The sequence below is a fragment of the Protomyctophum bolini genome (genome assembly GCF_963924005.1).
Source record: "Protomyctophum bolini genome assembly, chromosome: 15".
Lineage (NCBI taxonomy): Eukaryota > Metazoa > Chordata > Actinopteri > Myctophiformes > Myctophidae > Protomyctophum > Protomyctophum bolini.
This window is the reverse complement of record NC_137876.1, coordinates 26550146-26572501: the sequence shown is the minus strand read 5'-3', so window position 1 is coordinate 26572501 and position 22356 is coordinate 26550146. Positions and strand designations below refer to the sequence as shown.

At 41.7% G+C, this 22356-nt stretch overlaps 1 protein-coding gene across 4 annotated transcripts in view; it reads right to left on the bottom strand.

Moving 5' to 3' along the window:
- Window positions 1-22356, bottom strand: part of klc1a (kinesin light chain 1a) — a 45703-nt gene that overhangs the window by 21906 nt on the left and 1441 nt on the right. For all 4 annotated transcript variants that reach the window (XM_080784395.1, XM_080784398.1, XM_080784397.1 and 1 more), the window contains exons 2-8: window positions 13219-13486; window positions 12026-12256; window positions 11020-11098; window positions 5484-5712; window positions 4872-4959; window positions 3598-3699; window positions 1457-1630 (exon numbers count right to left, since the gene is read on the bottom strand). In XM_080784395.1, coding sequence (XP_080640521.1) covers window positions 1457-1630; window positions 3598-3699; window positions 4872-4959; window positions 5484-5712; window positions 11020-11098; window positions 12026-12256; window positions 13219-13485 — 1170 coding nt within the window. In that variant the 5' untranslated portion in view covers window position 13486. The remainder of the gene's footprint in view (window positions 1-1456; window positions 1631-3597; window positions 3700-4871; window positions 4960-5483; window positions 5713-11019; window positions 11099-12025; window positions 12257-13218; window positions 13487-22356) is intronic.

Below are 22356 nucleotides of genomic sequence, written 5' to 3'. Positions count from 1 at the left end.
CACTACTGCTGAAGTATTTTTGACTGCTTAAGGCAAAACATCTCATGTATAATACTTTCAGAAATGTGCTTTATAATAACTGCCACTATTTATCTTCACAGTAAAATCCTCAGTGTGTGTGTGACACTTTAGTCTGCACCCATTCTATAATGTCAGTACAAAATGAGCCACCCACTGGCAACTGTAGCCACTTAAGCCACTTAAGTAAAGCCCTCATAAACATGAGAATGAAAAAACAAGTCTGCCATGTGGTGGGGAACTTTTAAGACTCGAGAGAGCAGAACGGAAGACAACATGACTGATTTAAGCAGCACAACCTTATCCATTCAAACAAAATGAAGAGGCTGAAAGTGACTGTGCACCAGTTGTGCATCAATCTAATCAATGCTCTGGATTGTAACAGCTTGACCGCTCTCTACAATACATTTGTTCGAGCATCTACTTGACCCACTTGACTGTGTCGGATAAAGCGAGCCACAGTCAGGTGGCTGGTAGTAACGTTGTGCTACACTTTTCAGAAAGATGGGTAGCTCGCAAGCTTCTTAATATAAGGCTTGCTAGCATCTGTTTACTGTGTTTGGAGTCACTCAAGTATCTTGGAGGTGGCCGCATCAGCGGTTTCTGGCGTTGAGGCACAGGAGTCATCAACCTGCTGAATATGGGACTGTCTGCCAAAACATGTCTAGTTTTCCTGGCAGGTGAAGTAGCGTTTTTCCTGCACCATTAATTGTTCTGGCCCTTTGGTTCATCCAGAATGACACTGACCTATTTCCCGGTGGCACAGTGGGTGCCACCCACGAAGGCCACGAGGTGCCACAAAAAAAGAAAATGCAGAACACCAGACTTAACATACCTAACAAACTGACTCCAAAACAGGGTTGTTATACCTAAAATAATAAAACCCCTCCAACACCACTGTCCTGCACACCTCCCCAGAGGGACCAGCTAAACCCTCACTCCCCTCCCTCTCAGGAGACCAGAAGCCTCCACTTTATTGTAGGAAAGGGGAAAGATCTTTACAAGCCATAAGAGCAGATGGAATTGCTGTCATGACAAAGGCTCTCACCAGAGTGTGTATGGGGATCGTGGCTGTATGTACATTCAACTCGGCCAGGTGTGACTGTTTAAAATCAGCCATCAGCCACACCACAAACACCGCCACTGTTTAATTACTGCATCACTGCAATTATATATTGTCCACTGTTGAGTTTCATTCAATGCATGATGTTATGCAAATAACAGTTTTTTGTGTCACTCACTACCAGCATTAACATTGTGTAATAGCAAGAGTAATATAAAACAAAACCACTTTTATACTTATTGGAATGAAAGCCGCATGCCAGGAAACTATGTTTAAACTATGTTTTAACTATGTTTAAAGTGGTTTTAAATGCTATTCTCTACCATATAACTTGCTTGTGCTATTAGTGGATCTCTACATGTGCCTCCTCCTCACCAGGTTGTTTTTGGTCTTGGCCACGTTGGGGTCATCAGGGCCCAGTTTGGTCTGGTAGATCTCCAGGGCTCTCCTGTAGTAATATTCCACCTCCTCATACTTGCCCTGGTTCTGACACAGCAAGGCCAGGTTGTTCAGCTGCTTGGCTACATCAGGGTGGTCCTTCCCCAACACCTGGGGTAGATGGAAGGAAGGAAGGAAGGAAGAGTTATTAGAGTGGGAGGGTAACAGACTGGTTTAAAACAATATGGCTACCAGTGTTAGTGGTAGAAATTGGGTTGAAAAAACATCGACATGAAAACTAAACGGATGCTGGGACACTGCCTAACAAACAGACGGCAAAAACACTTTCCCTTAGCCACTTACAGTACAGCAAATTTTGTAAACATTGTCGTTGTACTACACTGGCAGAATACGGGATATAAATTATTAAACATATAGGCCTAGGCTATTGCTGAGAATTTGAATGAGAAAAGAGATAATTGCATAGGTACAGTATACCAAGTTGAAAGTGGTTAAAATGACATTACAGCAACATATTCATCCCTGCACCAATCCCACCAACAGCACAGGTATTTTTAGCACAGACTGCCCCAGCGGATATTGAACCCCTGACACCATCATGTGCTACCCACTGACCTACACAGAATGACCGCTTTTGACCCGTGCCAGAGGTTTGGACTATTGACCTGCCTTGACAAACGCAGAAGCATAGGTCTGGTAATCTGATCTCACAGGAAAAGGGGCATGCAACAACAAGATCCACTGAAAGGACTTGTAGCCTGCCACTTTGTTGCCGCTAATGTGAACACATCATTAGTGACACACATCTGTAGTAGGGTAGCCCCGTTTGGAACCTCACCCTCCACTGTTAGCTCGGAGAAGAGAAGAGGTTCCGTGTATCCCTGCATAGGTTGAAATGGGTAGAGTGTAGGATTGAATGTACAACATTCAGGTTAAGCCTGGTTTAGAACTTTGGATGAATCGTGCATTAAAAACTGTATGGAGAAGTATTATATAGCAGCAATTTGCTGGCAGAGGATTTATGAATTAACTGAAAAGGTGTCTCTAAATTCAGCAGCATTTGGAATAAAAACTGGAAGATGACATGACACCTTAAACACCTTCCATATCCCTTCTCCACACAGTCAAAAAAATGTACAAAAAAGCCACCGCTCATCTGCCGATAGATGTAGTTGATGTTTAAGACGAAAATCTACACTAATAGCTGAATATAGGTAGCGCCCCTCAAAAAATAAAGGGAGGCTCCACACACTCAAATCTGTGCACAATCAAGTATTTATTGCAAGCTTTCGATCTATTGACCTTCTTCAGGCATAATCACAATACGGTTTTGATTATGACGGAAGAAGGTCAATAGACCGAAAGCTTGCAATAAATGCCTGATTGTGCACAGATTTGAGTGTGCGGAGCCTCACTTTATTTCTTTCCTTCTCCACACAGTAAAATCCTCAGTGTTTAATTATGCATTGAAAAGTCAGAGTGTACAAATGGAACCAAATGGAACAGACTTGTAAGGGTTGATTTGATACCAAGGATTGTATTGTGCACCCCGGATCAACTCTGCACCTACAAGCTTAGAAAAAAGAGCTTGCTATAAAAAGACCAAACTCCAGGGAGAAAAATCCTCATGATTCAGCGACTGTGGGTCTTCATCCCCGATCCCTCCTCGCCTGTCAGCAAAGAGCTTGGTGGCAAATCTTTCAGCTTTCAGCTTAACAGTTATCATACGAATTTAAGGAGCATGAGTGACTGTAGGAAAAAAAGAGACAGAGGTGGGTGGCTAGGATAAGCCACCCACCCCAGAGTGACAAATAAAGGATGAATAAAAAAAGAGACATTTCTCCACTTCAGAGCAGTTTTATATGGACAAGCCAAAATGATGAATCCTCCTTAAAATCCTCCAAAGTCAGACATCTTCCCTGAACCATGACGGGAGTTACTTGGAAAGTGATGGGAATGGGGTACTGGGGCCTCAGGACACAACTTGTCAAGTTATAACAATGGAAATAAAAAATAAGAAAGTAAGTGGTTTCCTTGGTTCTGCTCTCCTGGGCTGTGCTGTACAGGCCAGAACAACAGAGGAACTGGGTAAAGATATGGCCCAAAATGTAATTTACCTTCTCTCTGATCTCCAGAGCTCTCTTGCACAGTGGCTCAGCTTCCTTGTACTTCCCTCTCTTCCCATACAGTACAGCCAGGTTGTTCAGAGTGGCAGCCACCTGCAGAACACACACACACACACGTAATTATAGAAGACTTGCTCAAACCCGGGAGGCCAGAGTGCAATCATCATCACCCATGTATTCTGTGCTGCATGCGTGCGTGCGTGCGTGTGTGTGCAGTGTTTGTGACCACAGAACCACACCACAGCTGTGCCACTGATCTGGTGAACGACTAAAAGAGGAATCAGGGGGTGATTCTGTGTGTGCCTGTAGAAAAGATCATTTGATACCAATCAGTGGGGGTGACACATATCCACCACATCCAAGAGTGTGAGGGGGACAGAGAGAGAGAGAGAGAGAGAGAGAGAGAGAAGGGGGAGACAGAGAGAGACGGAGAGTAAGAGGGGGGACACAGGAGATTTCAAAATTTCATAAACCATTTCAAACATCAAAGAAAGTGTGACTCATCACCGATCATGAATTGGTGGCATTGTGTCAAAGAAAGCAGTAATTCATGATCATAAAATCAAAGAGGGGGAAAAGAAAATCACTTCCTCGCAGAGAGAAAGGCCTGGTGATAGGATAGGGGGTAGGGAGGGGGAGGAGCCTAACCTCAGCTCCACCCAAAAGGAAGTGATGAGGGTCCAGGGGTCGGAGACACAGGCCTGTCAGAGTTAAAACAGTTAAATAGACCATAAACTAGTCATGTCCAACTATGTCCCTGACAATCTGGACACCAGATGATTGAACCCAGAGGTCCCTGACATTTTTCATACCAAGTCCCATATCCGAGTTGGACAGATGGGCAGCAGAGGGGTTTGGGAGGGCATGGTTGCGTGGGCGTCGACAACTGAAATAATCAAGAGATCGACCAGGAAGAACATAATATGGCATAACATAACATATAATTATTATTGACTGAACCACGCACTAACAGAACGTTGGAAACAAACGCAAACAACGGCCGTGAAGTTATGACACAGAAACATACACGTTACAAAAATAACAATAATAATATATATAATAATAATATATATATAATATGGGGGGGAAAACAACGGAGACAGCGCTTGTTTCACCTGACAATTGTGACTATGTCATCATTTCTTGTTTTCCTCCACACGCAATCTCTTTGCCAAAAATAGCTAATTTAGAAGCTTGCATGTCAGAATAGGGACACTATGGTTCATGTGGTGAAGTTTCATGTAATACACATAAGAAGTGCTTACTGCTGGATGGTCTCTTCCCAGAGTCTTCTCTCTGATGGCCAGAGCATCGTTCAGTAGGTTGGCTGCCTCCTTGTATTTGTTCTGGTCCCTGAGACACACACAGATATACACCTCATATAGTACACCACACATTATCAAACACACTCCAGCATGGATGGAATATGGAACAAAACCATGTTCACATGCATCGCCATGTGACATGGGTGTGAGCTTGTAGGTCAGCTATTTTAGCTATTTACCATATGACAACGTATAGTATGTATATGCTTAAATGGTAAATAGTCTAGGTGACAGTGTTTTTAAATTGTGACTGTGTGGAGAACTTTAGATTATTTTCACATTATTATAATCCACTTTTAGACTTAATAATTATTACCAGAAAAACCATTACAAGGCAATATGGACACATTTCAGACAGGTAAAGTATTCTAGTCCAGTGCCCAAATATCTATGACTTTACATGTTTATTGCATATAATATGTTAAATGTTTTGTTGTAAAACAACTTGTCGATGAAGAATAGTTTAGTATAATTTATTATAATGTATTTAAAGACTCCTCACAATGGGCCCCACCCACCACATCAACATGCAGAAAGGTGTGCCGTCTGTACCTGTAGACCAGGGCCAGGATATTCAACATAGTGGCCACGTCTGGGTGGTCATGCCCCGAAGTCTTCTCCAGGTCTTCCAGGGCCTGTTTACAGAGGGGCACGGCCACCTCGTAGCGGCCCTGGGACGCGTACTGGATCACCAGGTTGTGGAGGGTCCTGAGGCGGGCCGGGATCTCATAGCCGCCCTGCTGGGCCATGGCGGCAGCGGCACTGCCGTGAGGCTGTTGGACTATAGAGAGAGTAGACAAGAGAGAGACAGGATTAAGTGCTGATATAATGTGCATTTAACAATAATGCATACTTGTATTATATTTATTGGACAATGTTAGCACAGTGAGGCAGTCTGTCACACCAACATTTCACTGCACATACAGTACTTGTATGAGCATGTGACAAATACAATCTTTCAATCTAGAATCTATGCAGGTTTACTGGCTTCTGTATAGAGTGAATGGGGTCAACATTACTAGAATTCTTTTCATAACTTGTTGTCTGTCTGTCTGTCTCTACACTTCTACAGTATCTGTCTGAGTTGGTGTCAGTTCTGGTGTCTGTACAACTGCATATGTTGCTGTCTGTCTGTGTGTGTGTGTGTGTGTGTGTGATGCTGTGGAACAGTTAATCATCGAGCTTGAACAATTTTTATTTTTACATGACATCACTACATGATGCTATCATGCTACATCAATTATTTTGAAAAGGTTAGCAAAAAATGTTTGCCCATAAAATAGGTTATAATTGCAGCCGTGTGTGTGTGTGTGTGTGTGTGTGTGTGTGTGTGTGTGTGTGTGTGTGTGTGTGTTGAAACCAGGCTATTGGGTTTCTTATTAAAGGCCTGTGGTTCTATATTTACCCTGTGTGAGGTCTAGTGGGGTCTGTACCACAGGAGGAGTATTCCTCACTGACAACCCAGCCCACCATACAGGAAGTAACACCAGGTGTTCAAAACCACACACCTCCAGAATAGCCTGTGCCTACCTACACTCATGGCCACAGACGGTGTTTCTTGGCACAGGGAACTGCAATAAGTCCCTTTTCACGTGTTTAAAAATGGACAAAGAATGAACATTTTGAGTGTCCAAAATGTATATTTAGAATCATATGGGGGACATTTGTTTTGTTATCCTGTAGTAAGGAAGGATTATAATAAAGCCACAAAGTAGAGTGTAGCTTGCAGCTACAGAGTATTTAGATTTTCTGTCAATGTTCTGCCTGGTTTTTGAACATAAGTGCTCATCTCTAGCTATAGTCTACTGAATGTTTCTTGTACAGTAGCACAGTAAAAGCCAAGTTGCATTTCCATATCAAGGCTCAAATCCAGATAACACTTTTTGATTTGTTTCCCTAAAGACAACAACTAAAGGTCCTTACACACCAGGAGCATCTTTGTGTGATTCATTTTGCCGTTTTTGTTTTCCAAATATTTGTGTCATGACTCATGAGTACATTAACACAGATAGCGAATACTAACTACAAGGGAAGGCGATAAAGCAAGACCATTTTTATTAGATAAAGCTTCAACAATATGAATAATCTTATGCAAAATATTTACCGTCCCATTATTTCTTATGAAACATCAACAATCTACTCATCATTGGAGATCTTTGTTGATTATCATTTATTAGGTGGAAATAACACTGGGATCCAATTGATGACAGCACTCCTCAGATGATTTGAGAGAGACTGAACAAATCAGCAGTAGAGAGCTAATCCTCTACAGCGCTAGTACAGCATCCTTTACTCATGCACACACTTGAATGCACATTCCCATACAATACACACATCAGACTTGCATACATGCAAGCCTATAATACATACTCACGCACAAACACAGAGCCCCCATCCCAGTCACAAGACAAACTCGCACAGAAAGGACGACACGCGTGTGCACACACACACACACACACACACACACACACACACACACACACACACACACACACACACACACACACACACACACACACACACACACACACACACACACACACACACACACACACACACACACAGTACAGATTTTCTTTATATATATTTAAGACTGATTGGTTTGCCCATGATCCTATCCTATATTACCATTTTTATGCATTTGATGTATTACCTCGTGTTTACCTTACTCTAAATCGCTCCAGATTTAGAGAGTATGCTAAATTCCTAAATTGTTGCATTTGCAGTACAGAGAATTTAAGTGAGGGTGTGTTTGATGACTCTGTGTGATGGTAGAGCATATTATATGCCGTCTCAATTTACACTCTTCTCTTTTACCCCTCCCTCTCTTCCACCACTACTCTCTCTCCTCCCGGCTCCCATCATCAAAAGTACACATGCAACGCAATCACAATCTCACACGAAGAGTTACAAGAAACCTAGAAACCTAGTTACAAGAAATGCATGCACGCGCACACACAAATGAAAGACAACTGCACAGTGCTGTCGTTTCTGGTGGAGTTCCTAGGCTCTTTTTTCATATAATATACAGTATATTATGCCGTTTTACTTGAGGAATTAGCTGTGGGTCGTATGGTGTTTTGCATTGTGTTATTCTTAAAATAAATGTATCCAGTTATATTTACTGTAATCTTTCTTGACATGGGAAAGTGATCATCGAGTATAAATATGGGTGTGCAAGGTTATGTTTGTGGACATAACACTGAGGGTCAGATTAACAGCCTTAAGAGCCTTTTGTGCCTTGTTTCACACACATTCTTCACTTTCAGACATGCATGTAAATTATCAAACAAGTGCAGCAGTGGTGCAAATTCTCTCCGTTATGAATATACACATCTCAAAAGAGCAGGTGTGAATTGGCTCAGGTAACACTATATTAAAAAGGTATTTTGTGGTGGGCATGACGGTCAGTAATTGTGTACAAAAGATGCTAACGCACACTAAAGTCCTTGTAGCGGTGCCGGCCCGCGGGAGAGAACTGCAGAGAAAGTGGCCGGCTGGCCGGCGGCCGCACACGCCAATAGCCCGAGTGCCAATACTTTATTAGGACGCAGCAGGCAAGACAAATTAATCCAACATTTCGGCGGTTAAGCCTTCATCAGGGAATGTCAGTAATTGCAGAAAGGAGATATATGCAGGCCATGAAGAAGTCTTCAGTAGAAGTACCACTATGTAAAGCACATTCAATGTATTTTACATAAAACATTAAGCAAAATAATCACGTTAGCAGGACATTGTCAGCTAAGATTATCAGAAATAAATCGCTTCATTTTGCAGTCGTGTCAATAGTTTTGTTAAAATCTACAATAGCTGCCACAGCTGAAGTATCACAGATCACATTTTGTACTGTCCCAGATGTTGGAAGGCACTGCCACAGCACACAGGTAGATACTGTACGTAATACACCTATACCCTGTTCAACATAAACTTGCCATAGCTGATTTACTCAGCATAATGGCATAGATTGCACTCAAATGGGCTACAACTTCTAGCCTTCCCTCAATTAATACATTTACAGAAACGAAAACACGCTTAACTCAATGAATGTTCATGTCATCTATAAATTAATGCAAAGTGGCAAATCATGATTGTCCTGCCATTGTTTTCTCTGACTCATAATGCATACAGAATACCTCCCGTTACACGACTGAATGCAGCCCAATGGTGAACGTTGGATGAACGGTTCTTTGCAAAGAAGCACACCCTTTATTTTACATTCTTGTGTTGTAGACATAAACAACACACTATTTTTACATTGCAATTAATTTGTCATTTAGAAATTCCAATTATATTAAACAAATGGGCTATCAAATTAAATTATAAACTTAAAAATTATCACACCCGTGTGAAGTGAGGGTCGCTCGCCTCTTCATCATCATGCATCATATAATTCTGGCCAATCAGAATTTCCGTCCTCACTTTTGTCTTACTTTGTCTTTTGTTTGTGTGTTTACACAAACAGGCCATTCATTGTCAATGGCATTCAATGTTTGTGTTTACACAAACCCTCAAAGCTGGACATAGGCGGGGCTAGCACCCCTAAAAACCCCCCACAGTTTTTACAGGGTCCTCAATGCCACAGTGTCAGTGAAGAGATGGATGGAAGAGGGACAGAGAGTCTATTTTCACCATATGTTATGTGTAAACCATACTGTTACTTAGTATTTTATGTTGTTTTTTATGGATAAAAAAGGTCAATAATACAAAATGTACATCTAGATGGAGTTAAAGTCTCCATACCAACTATACATTTGCTGAATGATATTTTATAGTCTGAGAGTTATGAGCTCCAGCCTCCAGACAGTGTGATAGCTCTTTCATTCTGATTTATTCCATCAGAGGTAAATCCTTTTCGCCAGCAGCAACATTCCATTTCCAGAGCTACATGCAAATGAACTCCATTTCATCTGTATTCATGCACAGGAGTGGGTCTCCACCACAGCAAACCACACTACCATACCCCTGCAATTTTGCAGTATAAAAACACAGACAGTCCTAAAATTCTGAATGAATGTACCAACATGAGAAAGATTCCAGTTACAATGGCTTCCTGTTGCGGTGTCCAGAAATTGGCCAAAAATTAGGATGACAGCTGATGTGGCAGAAGTCACGCCAAGCTACTACTGGCCAGACTGGGACATCAAGCACCAGCCAGAACTGTGTACTGCCAAGTTAAACTTTTTCTTTGGGCTGATTAACCAGGAAAAGTGACTGGGTGTATTTTAGAATTCACCAGCACCTCTATACAGCTAGTGGATGAAAAAGTCATAACTTCCTCCTGTGCTTTCCAGTGCTAGAACATAGAAACTACAAGACGAACAGTGGATCTATACAGTTTAACAGAGACCAAGCCCAAGGTTTTGGGGGCTTTGCATTTGGCTCAGATCCAAATGAGGACGTGACTAATGGTAAATTCCAGCACTGTTCTTTCAGCCGTCTGAGATACCAAGTTATCAAGAAAGAGACCACCCCATTACACACTGGTAATGGGCTGAGCCCGATGAATGGGAGTGAACGAGAGAGAATTAGGGCTGCAAATGGTACTCTGTTAAGGGTAGCCGTGTGTGTGTGTGTGTGTGTGTGTGTGTGTGTGTGTGTGTGTGTGTGTGTGTGTGTGTGTGTGAAATACAGAGAGAGAGGGATGGAGGGCAGAAAGACAAAGAGGAACACACAAAACCAAAGGCACAGAGAGAGAGAGACAGATTTATAGACAAGAGAAAGTTACAGAGAAAGAGAGAGTGAGAGTGAGCAATTTGTATAGCCAAGAAGGAGAGCCAAGGAGTGCTGAAAAGGGATGGCCACCGTATGTTGTGTAATATATGGGACAGCGAGTCATATATATTCCTACTCACTGGTAGTGCAGGTATGCACAGGGTCCTCACTGTGGACCATTTGAGAAAAAATATAACTCACTTTGGAGAAGTACCTTATTTATCATTGTGTGATTAACCGTTAAATTTGCTTTAATAAAAGCATTGTATTTTCTTAAAGCTACAGTGCGATACGCTCTGACCTCTCAGAATAATTTGTTTTGTCGATTTTATCAATATTATTAAGCATATGAGATGTTCATTCTTGGGAGACTTACTGCCTGGGGCTTGGTCATCTGGATCATCTGGGAACAGATCATCTAAAGTTTCTCTACTGGAGTCGGAGTCCTTCTCCTCCTGAGGAGAGATGTGGAGAGGAAGGCAGAGATTATATAGTTTGACAAGAATTTATGTCAGAATGCTGAGTGTCTCTCAGAGGAGGAGAGATCCTCATCATAATATGAACTTGCGTCAGTTCATCATATACAGTATAAACTTGCATAAGTTATTTTGTTATTTGATGATATATCACAAAGGTTCTCTCCAGGTTTCCCTGCAAAATGATTGATAGTTAGAACCCAAATGGACCCTTAACCATAGCATCCCTACTGTGGGGTGAACATTCAGCAAAGTAGTCAATCTACAAGCTCAAAACACGTCACATTGTGAGCTTGTAGATTGACTACTTTGGCGAAGAGATTTGGTGTAGATAAATACTAGCATACGTAGTATAGAACCCTGTGGCCCCCGGTCAACTAAGTACATACATACTAGGGTTTAAGTGTTGAAATTAAAAAGGTTAACCACTTGAACCCCAGCATCCACATTTATTTTGGGGGGAACATTAGCCAAGGTGAAGATATCTGGTGGTAAAATGTGGTGGAAGTACAGAGCCAACTCAGGACCAGTTTAGAATCACAGGCTTATCACTTCATTTCAGTTACGGCATGCACACGCAACCTGCCCATCCATACACTCCCCCGCCTACACACACACACACACACACACACACCCCAGTACTCTATTCTACATGTGTGGTTCACTCACAGAGGGCGACAGGTCCTCAGTACTCGTATTCCCCCGGCATTGGCCTGAATATAAGACATTTATTTTTTATTTTCCCAATGGCAATATCCTAAAAAACAGGTTCGGATTATAGTCGGGGACTAGACTATTTGACATTTAATGTTCTTTTTTCCACAAATGAGTCTTGAAAAATGGGGTTTGTCTCATAATCAGAGTCGTCTTATATACGGTACAACATGGACGGTGTGGTTCACTCACAGAGGGCGACAGGTCCTCGTCGTATTTCTTGAGCTGGTTCATGAACTCCAGGTGTTTCTTCTCCTCCTCCAGCTGGGCGACACTCTGCTCGCTCTTCTGGAGCTTCTGCTGGGTCCCCGCCAGCTCGTCCCTCAGCCACTGGTTCTCCTGGCACAGCCTCCTCACCTGGGCACGGAGCTTCTGCTTCTCCGACTCCACCGAGCTCAGGTGGCCCGACAGAGCCATCATTACCTGGAGGGAAGAGCCACGGAATAGAAAGCCATGTTACAGGAAGATCAGGCGTGAGGCGTTTGTACCGTGCATGTTTAATATAATCTTAAGTGTCTTAATCTGTATAGTGTGTTGTGCAATCAAACTTTAAAACTCCTGCAGATTGAGCCCAGATAGAGAAAGACATTTTTAAACTTTATAAAAATCTGCATGTTTTCTACATGATTCTTCCCATAATTCATAACTGCATATTTTCTACATGATTCTTCCCATAATTCATATCTGCATATTTTCTACATGATTCTTCCCATGATTCATAAAATGTGTTTAGTTGACGAATCACTACCATTTCTTAAAATATTTCTTTCTGTTATATTGGATATATATATATATACAGTGGAAGAGAGAGAACAGAAAAGCACGGGGTGGAGTGAGAGAGCAAAAAGTGAGGATAGATCCATTCGTACACTTCTCAATTGAATGAACACTGTAGATTTGACAGTGTAGACGAGGAGCAGACAAGTAGTCCGACTAGTCTCTCTTACTGGTAACTGGGATAACTGGCTCTAACCAGCAGCGGTGCTGTGAAGTCTGTATGATGAAGTGTTGTTCTAAGAGGTGATGCATCTATGTTGCTGCAGAGCTATTATGTTCTATTGCATTCACATAACTCTTTTTCAGTATTTCAACAAAATGACCCAACAATAGTAGGACTTTCCCATTGTGGCTACAACTATGACGATAACTATATCGCTCACTATTGTATTTGTTATAGTTGCAGCTATAGTTATAGTGGAGTCTGTGCCCTACACCTGAATTCGATTTTTGTAGTATTTGTATAGTTTCTCTTTGTCATGAAATATGATTCCTAGTCAACAGATGTTGTACACTCCAATACCCAATCTGACACACACACACACACACACACACACACACACACACACACACACACAGCTGAAGGTAACAAACGGATCCGCGGTCACCTGTGCCTCGCTCAGGCCGAGCTCCAGCATCTCTAGGGACTTGCGGATCATGTGGGACTTCTCCTCCACCAGCACGCCCTCCTCGTCCTGCTTGAGGCATCGCAGCGTTCCCAGCAGGCCGTCCAGGATGGAGTGGTGCTCCTGCTTCAGGGCCTCCAGACCCTGGATCACCTGCTTGGTCCTGCAGATGATCTCATCCTGAGACAGCTTCTCTGTGGACTCCTCTTCCTCCTTCACGCACACCATGCTGGACATGTCCTCACGCATCCTGCACACACAACGGAATGTTCAAATATTCACTAAACATTAACTGATAAAAAGATCAACTGCAAAGTCCTCGGTGTTAATGTAACTCAGTGTGCAATGTAACCAAGTGGACCCTTACAGCTCCATTTGGTTGCGTTCTCTACACTTTCAAACAGATGTTCTAAACTCAAATGACTTACTGTATGGAATTCACAGAGGGTATGGATATGGCACTGTCTAAGGCAACTCAATGTTAATCCATCAACACAGTGCTGCTGACACAATACATGGAACATGGACATATTGCAGGACTCAATACAGGACATAATATAGACCTAGACCTGTATGCTATGCAGTGCACCAAATACTGTAGTAGTGTGTAGAACAAATTCGTTCTGGCAACAGAAAGGATTGTATGCTAAACATCTGTATCAATTTCTATGCAACACTGCATGGTTGAACATTGATATTAACCTACGTTTCTTCAGTTTTGTATGCACAAGCAGACTAGCAGAGTGCCAGGGAGGGACCCGGAGGCATGCTCCATAAACACATCTATCAACAAGTCCAATTCAAATTCTGCAAGCTAATCTCGAACTATCCTATGTATTACCGGTATTCATGTGTGTGTGTTTCTGGCTTTTTTCAGTCTCTTGGCCACTACCATTGTAGACACAAATGTCAAATCTACTGGTGGTGAACAAGCTTTTCCAACTCCCAGTGGGGGTTCAGCCCTCTTTTAATCAATATGCTGCACTGAGTGAGTGTGAGGGAGCATGAAGGCATGAGAATCAAGTATGAGTTGGTTGGTAGGCTAAAACAGGGGTTTTAGCCTACCAACAAATTATTTTGGGGGGGTCCCCAGATTATTATTATTTTTAAATAATTGAGATATTTTTTTAATGGAATGGAGTTTACATAGTACACATAGTAGTCTATTCTAAGAATGGTCAAGCAGCCCACCAAATACCTATTTTTTTTTATTGTCTAGTGGGATCACCAGGTGTCAATTGGAGATAATACTCCATTTTGGCATATTGGCACATTAGTCTACTCTACCTGGCATTTTGTATACTAATGTAACCAAACATCATTTGGAGGAATTGCTTTATAATCAAATAAAATGGTGCAAGTAAATTAGCTGCACACAGCCACTTGTGGTCTGTAGTAGACAAGTTTAATTTAATTCCTTGCTCATCCAAAAGAAAAAACACAATTCCGCAGGCAGGAGCATTTAACCAATTTTAGACCGGATGCAACATGTGTCATGTGCCTGTTAAGAGGCAAGTGAAAGAGACACCTTGATGTAACTGCACAGATATATGTTCAAAGGAAAACCGCAGACTTTGAGACTGCAGCCTGACTGACAGCTTAATCACAAATCTGAGGTTAGTGGGCTGTGTGGGTTGTGAAGATAAGGTCAAAGACTGAAAGGTAACGCTAAAGTAATTGTATGCTCATTCATGTGGTTTCTCACCGATTTGGCTTGGGACAAAAACATACGTTTTGTGTGAGGTCATAAACTAATACAATACAAACCTAATACAGTAGCCTCACTAGCCTGACATGCGCAGTGTGGAATCTGCATTTCCAAGGGGCTGATAACCAGAATGACACCTTTCAGCCAATCTTTCCGCAATATCTGCGGACGCATTCTGCCCTCAAATTTCGTCCTCGTATTTTGAGGACACAATTATGCCCAAATGTGCCCATATTTGGGCATATTTCGGAGCCACGTCCGTCCTTGAATTTTGAGGACACAATTACTTAACATATTAGTTAGATTAAGAACACTGTGTGAAAAGAATATCAGATGAGTGTCTCCTGGTTGTGGTGGTTACACATACTGTTTTAGGCAAACATCTAGCAACAATGTCAATGGGTTTGAATACCGCCCATATATTAAATATTATTATTATAACCTGTACCACATACTGTATCATCGACCCAATCCCTAAAACTTTGGCGGCTCAGCAGCATATGTAGCAAGCATGAGCAGTCTAATACATCTCTACCAGGAGAACTCAGAAATGACACAGCACTCCCCTGAAGCCCAGTGATTGAAAGGCCCACTACAGCATACAGTCATTCTGAAAATGAAAGTGCAGGGTATCTGCAACAGCTATGAATGGTTAATTACTTGGAGGAAAAACTTTTGGATTAATGGTGACATCCACTAGGGTTCACGTCAGTGTACTGTAGCTCTTTCCCTCATCTCCGCTGTACTAATAAACAATAAAGCATAAATGCCAATATAAACCTCCACCAAAATGAGTCCTTGAGGTTGGGCTATGAGACAAAGTTTTTGGGCAAACCCGCCCCTGCCCTCCCATATAAGACGAGTTGCTACGATACCAGGTGAGGGAAAACAAAGCATCATGTCTCGATTCGCCTCGGTTTTCACATTTCAGTTCCAACGTGGAGCTGTTGGGTTCAAGTTGCAATAACAATTGCAGAAGAATGCCCATTGTAGCGAAGCAGAGGAAGAGCAAGCCTCGCTCATGTGACTCTGCAATCAGCCTCTAGCTCTGATCATGTGACAGCAGAGCAGAGACAGCTAGATTGGGGAGAATGCAGGAAACAATCCCCATGTGCTGGAGAGGAATGAAAACAGAAGCGGATGAGACAAGGTCAAGTATCGTTGGGATGTTATTTGTATCATGGGAGGAAACTGACATTGCCCAGTAGACAAATGTTTTAGTGTTCTGGATTCAAGAAGCTGACAAACTAACCAGCCGAAATGTTTCAATTTGACTGGTATTAAGGCTACTTTCCCACTGGTAGTAACACACATTTTTAATATAGTGCACTCAGAACTCATTCAGCTGATTCAACAAAAACGGGAAAAGAAGAATCAAGAAAGAAGACACAAATTATGTTTGATAAGCTAATTTAACAAACAATTCAATAAATATCAGTAGCTCCATCATGTTTCTATATTCAGCTCTGAATCTAGCACAAGGTCCATTGGACTGTGAGGAATTTCCCCAACAGCCAAAAGGGACACACACATAAAGGCAAGCACAGCACAACACTGCGTTTGGTGTAAAAGAGAAATGAAAGAGACAACACAGGCCTCCTTATTTCTGCTGTGTTCTCCAATAGCAATGTTTTAATTTAGCCTTTCAGATAACTCCCGGAAAAGAAAGTCCTATTGATTGTGGAGGAGGAAGTATTTCTGATATTATCGTTTGAAATGTAAATAGATGGTTTGAAGTCCAGCCTTAGGGATGAAAATTATTTTTGTACAGAGCAGAACCCCCAGGAGTTTAAGTTCATGTGTGTGTGTGTGTGTGTGTGTGTGTGTGTGTGTGTGTGTGTGTGTGTGTGTGTGTGTGTGTGTAATGTGCATATTTATGCACAAAAGTCAAGTATATTTTGGTTTCTGAAAATGAACTCCCAGTCTCCCACATGTCGCTAAACAAGCTCCAACAGTAAATGGAATTTATATAGCGCCTTTATCCAAGGCGCTTTACATAGATTGTGCATTACATTCACATTCACCCATTCACACACACACACACACACACACACACACACGACGGTGGCACCAACCAGCACATCAGGAGCAATTAGGGGTTCAGTGTCTTGCTCAAGGACACACAGTATGGCATCCCCCTAGTACCTCTACCTTCACATTCAGTAGCTCCTGTGATCTTTTGTGGCCAGATGTAATTTCCTGGGGTCTAGTCGGACTATAGCAAATATTAATAAAGGAATTGCCATAAAAGAAAAATGTAAAAAAGGACGTATTTTATTTAGCCCCATGTTCGAAGGCCCCCACCCCCTGTCAAAAATAGCTAAAATCGCAAAAACTAAAGAAAGCAGCAAATGAAAAAAGAATTACTTTGTCTAATAACCTAAAACCTGAACCTTAGTTGAAAAAAACTAAAGTTGTCCTTTAAATGTTCTGATGAATATATTTTCGTGAACGGAAATGACGAACAGATGCCAGCTTCTGTTGTCGGCTCTATACAGCATTCAGAGATTGTGGAATAGTTGACTGGCTACGTGAGACTAGTAAATCAGTGCGATGTCTTGTTTTCAAGAGTGTTGCTCTAGCTATTCCATTTCTCCCGCTCTATTTCCCACTCCAAGTGCATTATATGTAACACCAGCGTCGCTATTCCAAAGCCCCCTCAGGTAACTATTTTCAGCAATGGTATAAAAAAAAACTCTGTGGGTAGATCTTGTTGAGCTGGTCATTTTGAAAGTAGCTCAAAAAGGCACCAGGTATAGACTACATCTTACCCCTTTGTCTCACCATACTCATTGCTTTGCCGCTCCCAACGGCCTTATTTCTGTCTCTCACCTCTGTGTTGTTGAGAAATAAAACTAAACAGACCCTGACAAGCTCACAGTCAACGAATCACAGCTTGATATGCCCAAAATAGGGTTGAAGTGACAAGTGGTTACATGTGAGTATACTGATGGTGATCATTGAAACAGTTAACAAAAGGCATGAGCCATGACCATGCACAGGAAGTGAGAAGTATGATTGGTATTAATGAGGAGCAGATTGACCACTCAAACTGTCTGACAGCATGAGCTACACAGCAAAGTTGATCTGGGTTTCTCAACCAGTGGATAGATAGAGACACAAAAGTGAGTCATGAAATATTCCGACAGGGTCACAATAGACAAAGGAATTTAACAGAGGATTGTGTGGTGTTATTATTTTAAAGAATACATTTCTGAAAAGGACAATGAAGAGTGAAAGTGAGAACAGAATGATGTCAGAATGACACAGAATGATGTAGCCTGTTTTCCAGCCTGATTCGCGGCGTTGTGTTGTGTTCCGTGAATTCGTTTTTGACAATACAAAATCACGGAACGCAGCTAATCAGGCAGGAAACCAGGCTAAGAACGATGTGGTCGTTAAAACATAATTTGTTGACCTACCAGGGCTCCGGAATACAGAATGTGCAGATTTCACTTTCCACATGGCCCTGCCATGTGGATTTCTTTTTACCTGTGAAGTTTCGTCCCTATGTGTTTTTTTTGCACCTTGTGTCTAATCATGCACATACCTGCCGCTATGACCAATGTGTTACCACTTTTGCACCTTATGCTTAACCTCATGTACGGACTGCTGGTCTTATGCTATGTGTATATATTTAGATGTTCTCTTGACAGGTTTATTTAATGTTTTTTTACTAACTGACCTCCCTCTCCCTGCCCCTCCTTCTCCCAACAACAAACTTACAAAATGATGGAGCTTATAACTTTCACCTTTACACCTGTAAACCACTGATGTGACAATAAAGTTGCTTCTGATTCTGATCAGGGTATTTAAAATCCTCAGTGTTAAATCCCTTCAAAAGTGAAGCAAAATGGTATTTTCACACTGCGCTATCAGTATCACTCACGTTACACAGCTTCCAGCACACACATGTTCAGCCTGTGCTAGAGAAGAAGAGTGGTTTAGACAGTGCCTGAGCCCAACCTATCCCTGTTGGCCTGGGATCTAATGAATCCCACCCAGAGGCATCCTCCTGGGTCTCCTAACGTCTGCCTCAATAGACATCGAATATACTGTATACGGGAGGAGATTTATCCCTCTTCTGTTATTTTATTATACAGTATGTGTTAGGGACAAGATGACGACATTTTTCCCTTCATTGCTTTTAAAACAAACATTAAACCTCAAATGCTAGCGCGGCAGCGCCCCTCAAAAATATGGCCCGCCATGCCAAAATGGGTTGAGGGCTTTATAGTCGGTAGGCCCTTCTCACATGAGAAGCACAATAAGCATTTATGAGTGAGAGCCCAGAGCAAGGGATTAATGTTATCTACGCATCCGTTAGGGTCCAGTAATGAAAACCATTATGTTTAAGAGTTTGTCTGAGACAGATTGTTCCCTGTCTGCTGCATCCCAAAATCTTAGTGATAGACAAAAATACACAATTTTAATATACACTATATTTAGATATAGAGTTAACTTGTTTTAAGTTGTTTATTAATTGTTTTAATTAATATTAGATTTGTGTGGTGTTCTTTTTGTCATAAAAAGGAAGAGGCAGTCCACTATTTCATATTCTTAGTGCTGCTAGATGAGCTTCTTAAAAGGTGCACTCAGATTTGAATTCTATCCACAAATTGTTTTCACATATGGCATCTAAACAAGATGTCATGTGACATTATTCACAATGTGAATGTCCTGGCAGAATGTCGTCTTTTGGGAAGAAGACTAAATTAAAGTCATTTGTCAGCTAGTGAAATGTGTGTTTTTCAAGTCTTCTTGTTGAACAGAATATTCGGTAAAATGTAAATTCAATCCAAATTCTATCCCTGTCTCGCTTGGTGTTCATGCAGCCGTTAGTAGGCAAAAAATATGTTTCTGGTGGGTGGCCTGATAGCCAAATGGCTAGGACTACTAGGTTAAATGCCCTGATCAGAGAGTCCTTGTTCAATTCAGGACCAAACGGACCATTTGTCACCATCAAATCAAAGCTTAAAAACTCCCAAAAATATTTCAGAGTTCAAGCTCTAGCACCACACTTTGCCCAGAAATGTGGGTTTGGTGTAATAAGCAGCACTGTCTCTACAAGCTTTGTTTGGGCCTTAGTCGTGTTTCATCATCAACAGATCAGAAAAGCTGAGAGGGAGACCGGAATTTGATCCTAAACCAGGATATTAGGTTGAGAGACAGAGGTCTTAAACGCTGTCCCTAGCTACAGAGGGTGCATCAATGGTTGCATCCTTGGTCTTGGGACATTGAAAGAGCTTTACAATAATAGTAATAGAGGTTGGGGATGTTTCTTGAGAATGTTGCCTCAAGACTTAATGAACCCATGTAATTTTCTAATCACTTCTGCCATCACTTCTTTGGCAGTAGACAAAGTGTTGTTCATGCATTTGATTCCAGTCCAATTGTTCAACCCAGTCTTCTGATTAGCTATGTTGCCCAGGGGAAATGTTCAGTATGAGAACGAGACGAATAGACAAAATGTATAGGCACTACAGTGCAAGCAAGAAGCCTTGCCAACTAACCTTTCTCATTGACTCGGCTTATAGTCTTCCAATGGACTCTCTCCTAGCCAACTCAAACTGTACTAATTGTACAGGACATTTCATCCACTGGTAAATTCACTGCTTCACAAGCACCACAAACATATACCTATTGTACCAGCCAAACCCTAGTCAACTTTCACTGTGCCTTCAAGTTGGGCCAGTTGAGGCACTTTTGCAAGTAAACATCATTTTGGGCTTTGGCTTTTGTGGCCCGCCCTTCTTACTAGTGGTAGATCATGTAAGACAAAGTGATAATGTAGCCTAAGATGACTGCAAAAGAAAGGGGGACCCTGGTGGCTCAAGGCTTAGCCTACCAGATAGGCACAGACATAATTACAATATTATACATTACAGGTACAATCTCTGCTATCTCCCTCTACAATGCTCTGACAGTAGAAATTCCTAAAATAAAGTTTTCTATTATGTATTAAGGACAGACTATTTGTATTCAAAAAAATTGGTCAGAAATGCTCACCCTGTGTACCCTTAACCACAGAACAAACGCACACTGTAACCCAGTGTAGGCCTACATCCAGGTGTGGCGATTCCAGTGTCAAATTCTATTGAGTATTGTCAGTTATCAGTAGACATGTTTTCATTGAGTATTATGTAGATCAACAGAACCCCCGTAAAATCATTCAAACAAGCACCAGAGTTCTAGCATTACAACAAAACACTACGGTTGTAGACAGCTCTATAATTCTCCAATTTCCATCAGTTAGGTACACACTATAAGGCTGTCATGTAAAACCACTGGGGATACCTCTGACAACAACAAGCTATCCCAGAGGTACTAGGGTGTGTAAGCCTGAGGACAGAGGAGATATAATATATGGTATGGTGTATGAGAGGAGAGACAGATGTTACTGTATACACATATAGGCAGACGGCAGTGGCTGCATAAGAAGCGCATAATATTATAGTACTCGACTCGTATACCAGTACCACATTGGTTGATTGATTCATATTGAACTGCATACAGTGAAATGAGAACTGTGTTTGTGTGTGTGTGTGTGTGTGTGTGTGTGTGTGTGTGTGTGTGTGTGTGTGTGTGTGTGTGTGTGTTGATCTAGGCTAATATTTTCCTATAGGGGTTGTTAACCTGAAGGTCAGCTACATGTTTTTGTAAATAGGTAGATTGTTGTAAATATCACATTACGCATAACTGCATTTGAGGGCAAAAATGTGTGCTGTACATGCATCCATTTGTTCTGGCTCTGTGCAATGTAATTCAAATTTGATGTCAATCATAAGATGCTTTATTTCTTTTATATTGATATAATACATGTTTATGACATGTCTCCAAAGGTAATGTGTACCGATGTGAGAGTTTTGGACAAAATATTTGGATGAGTTGTAGTAGAAAAGTGTGTTTTGAAGAAAATACTAAATGGCAGAAAATCTAGTTAGGTCAAGGCCATGACCATGGAAATGACCACGGCCTGTATGGGAACTGGTTCATCTGGAATTGTTTATGATTAAGGAATCCAGGCAAGACGGCATTGAGTGGCTGCGTATACATACATTTTGACATTGTTCGGTCCAGAGATTTGCGGATAGCTGGACAGTGAGTGGACATACAGAGAGACAGAGACACACACAGCCACAGCAAGGGGCTTTAACATCAACTCTGTCCCCCTGCACTGGCTGTGGAGATACTCTCTAGTCCAGTGGTTCCAAAACTTTATTTTAGCCTGTGACCCTGGGACCCAAACTGCTATTTTCTTCCAGTGTTTGGCAAACAGTTCTCTCTAGCCTACACTACAGTCTAGTAGTCTACACATTCTAATACAGTGTGTAGGTAGGCAGATGGTAAGACCTGAACATCACTGCAATGCACGTGAGGGCACAGATTCCACAACTGCTAATAGATATCCA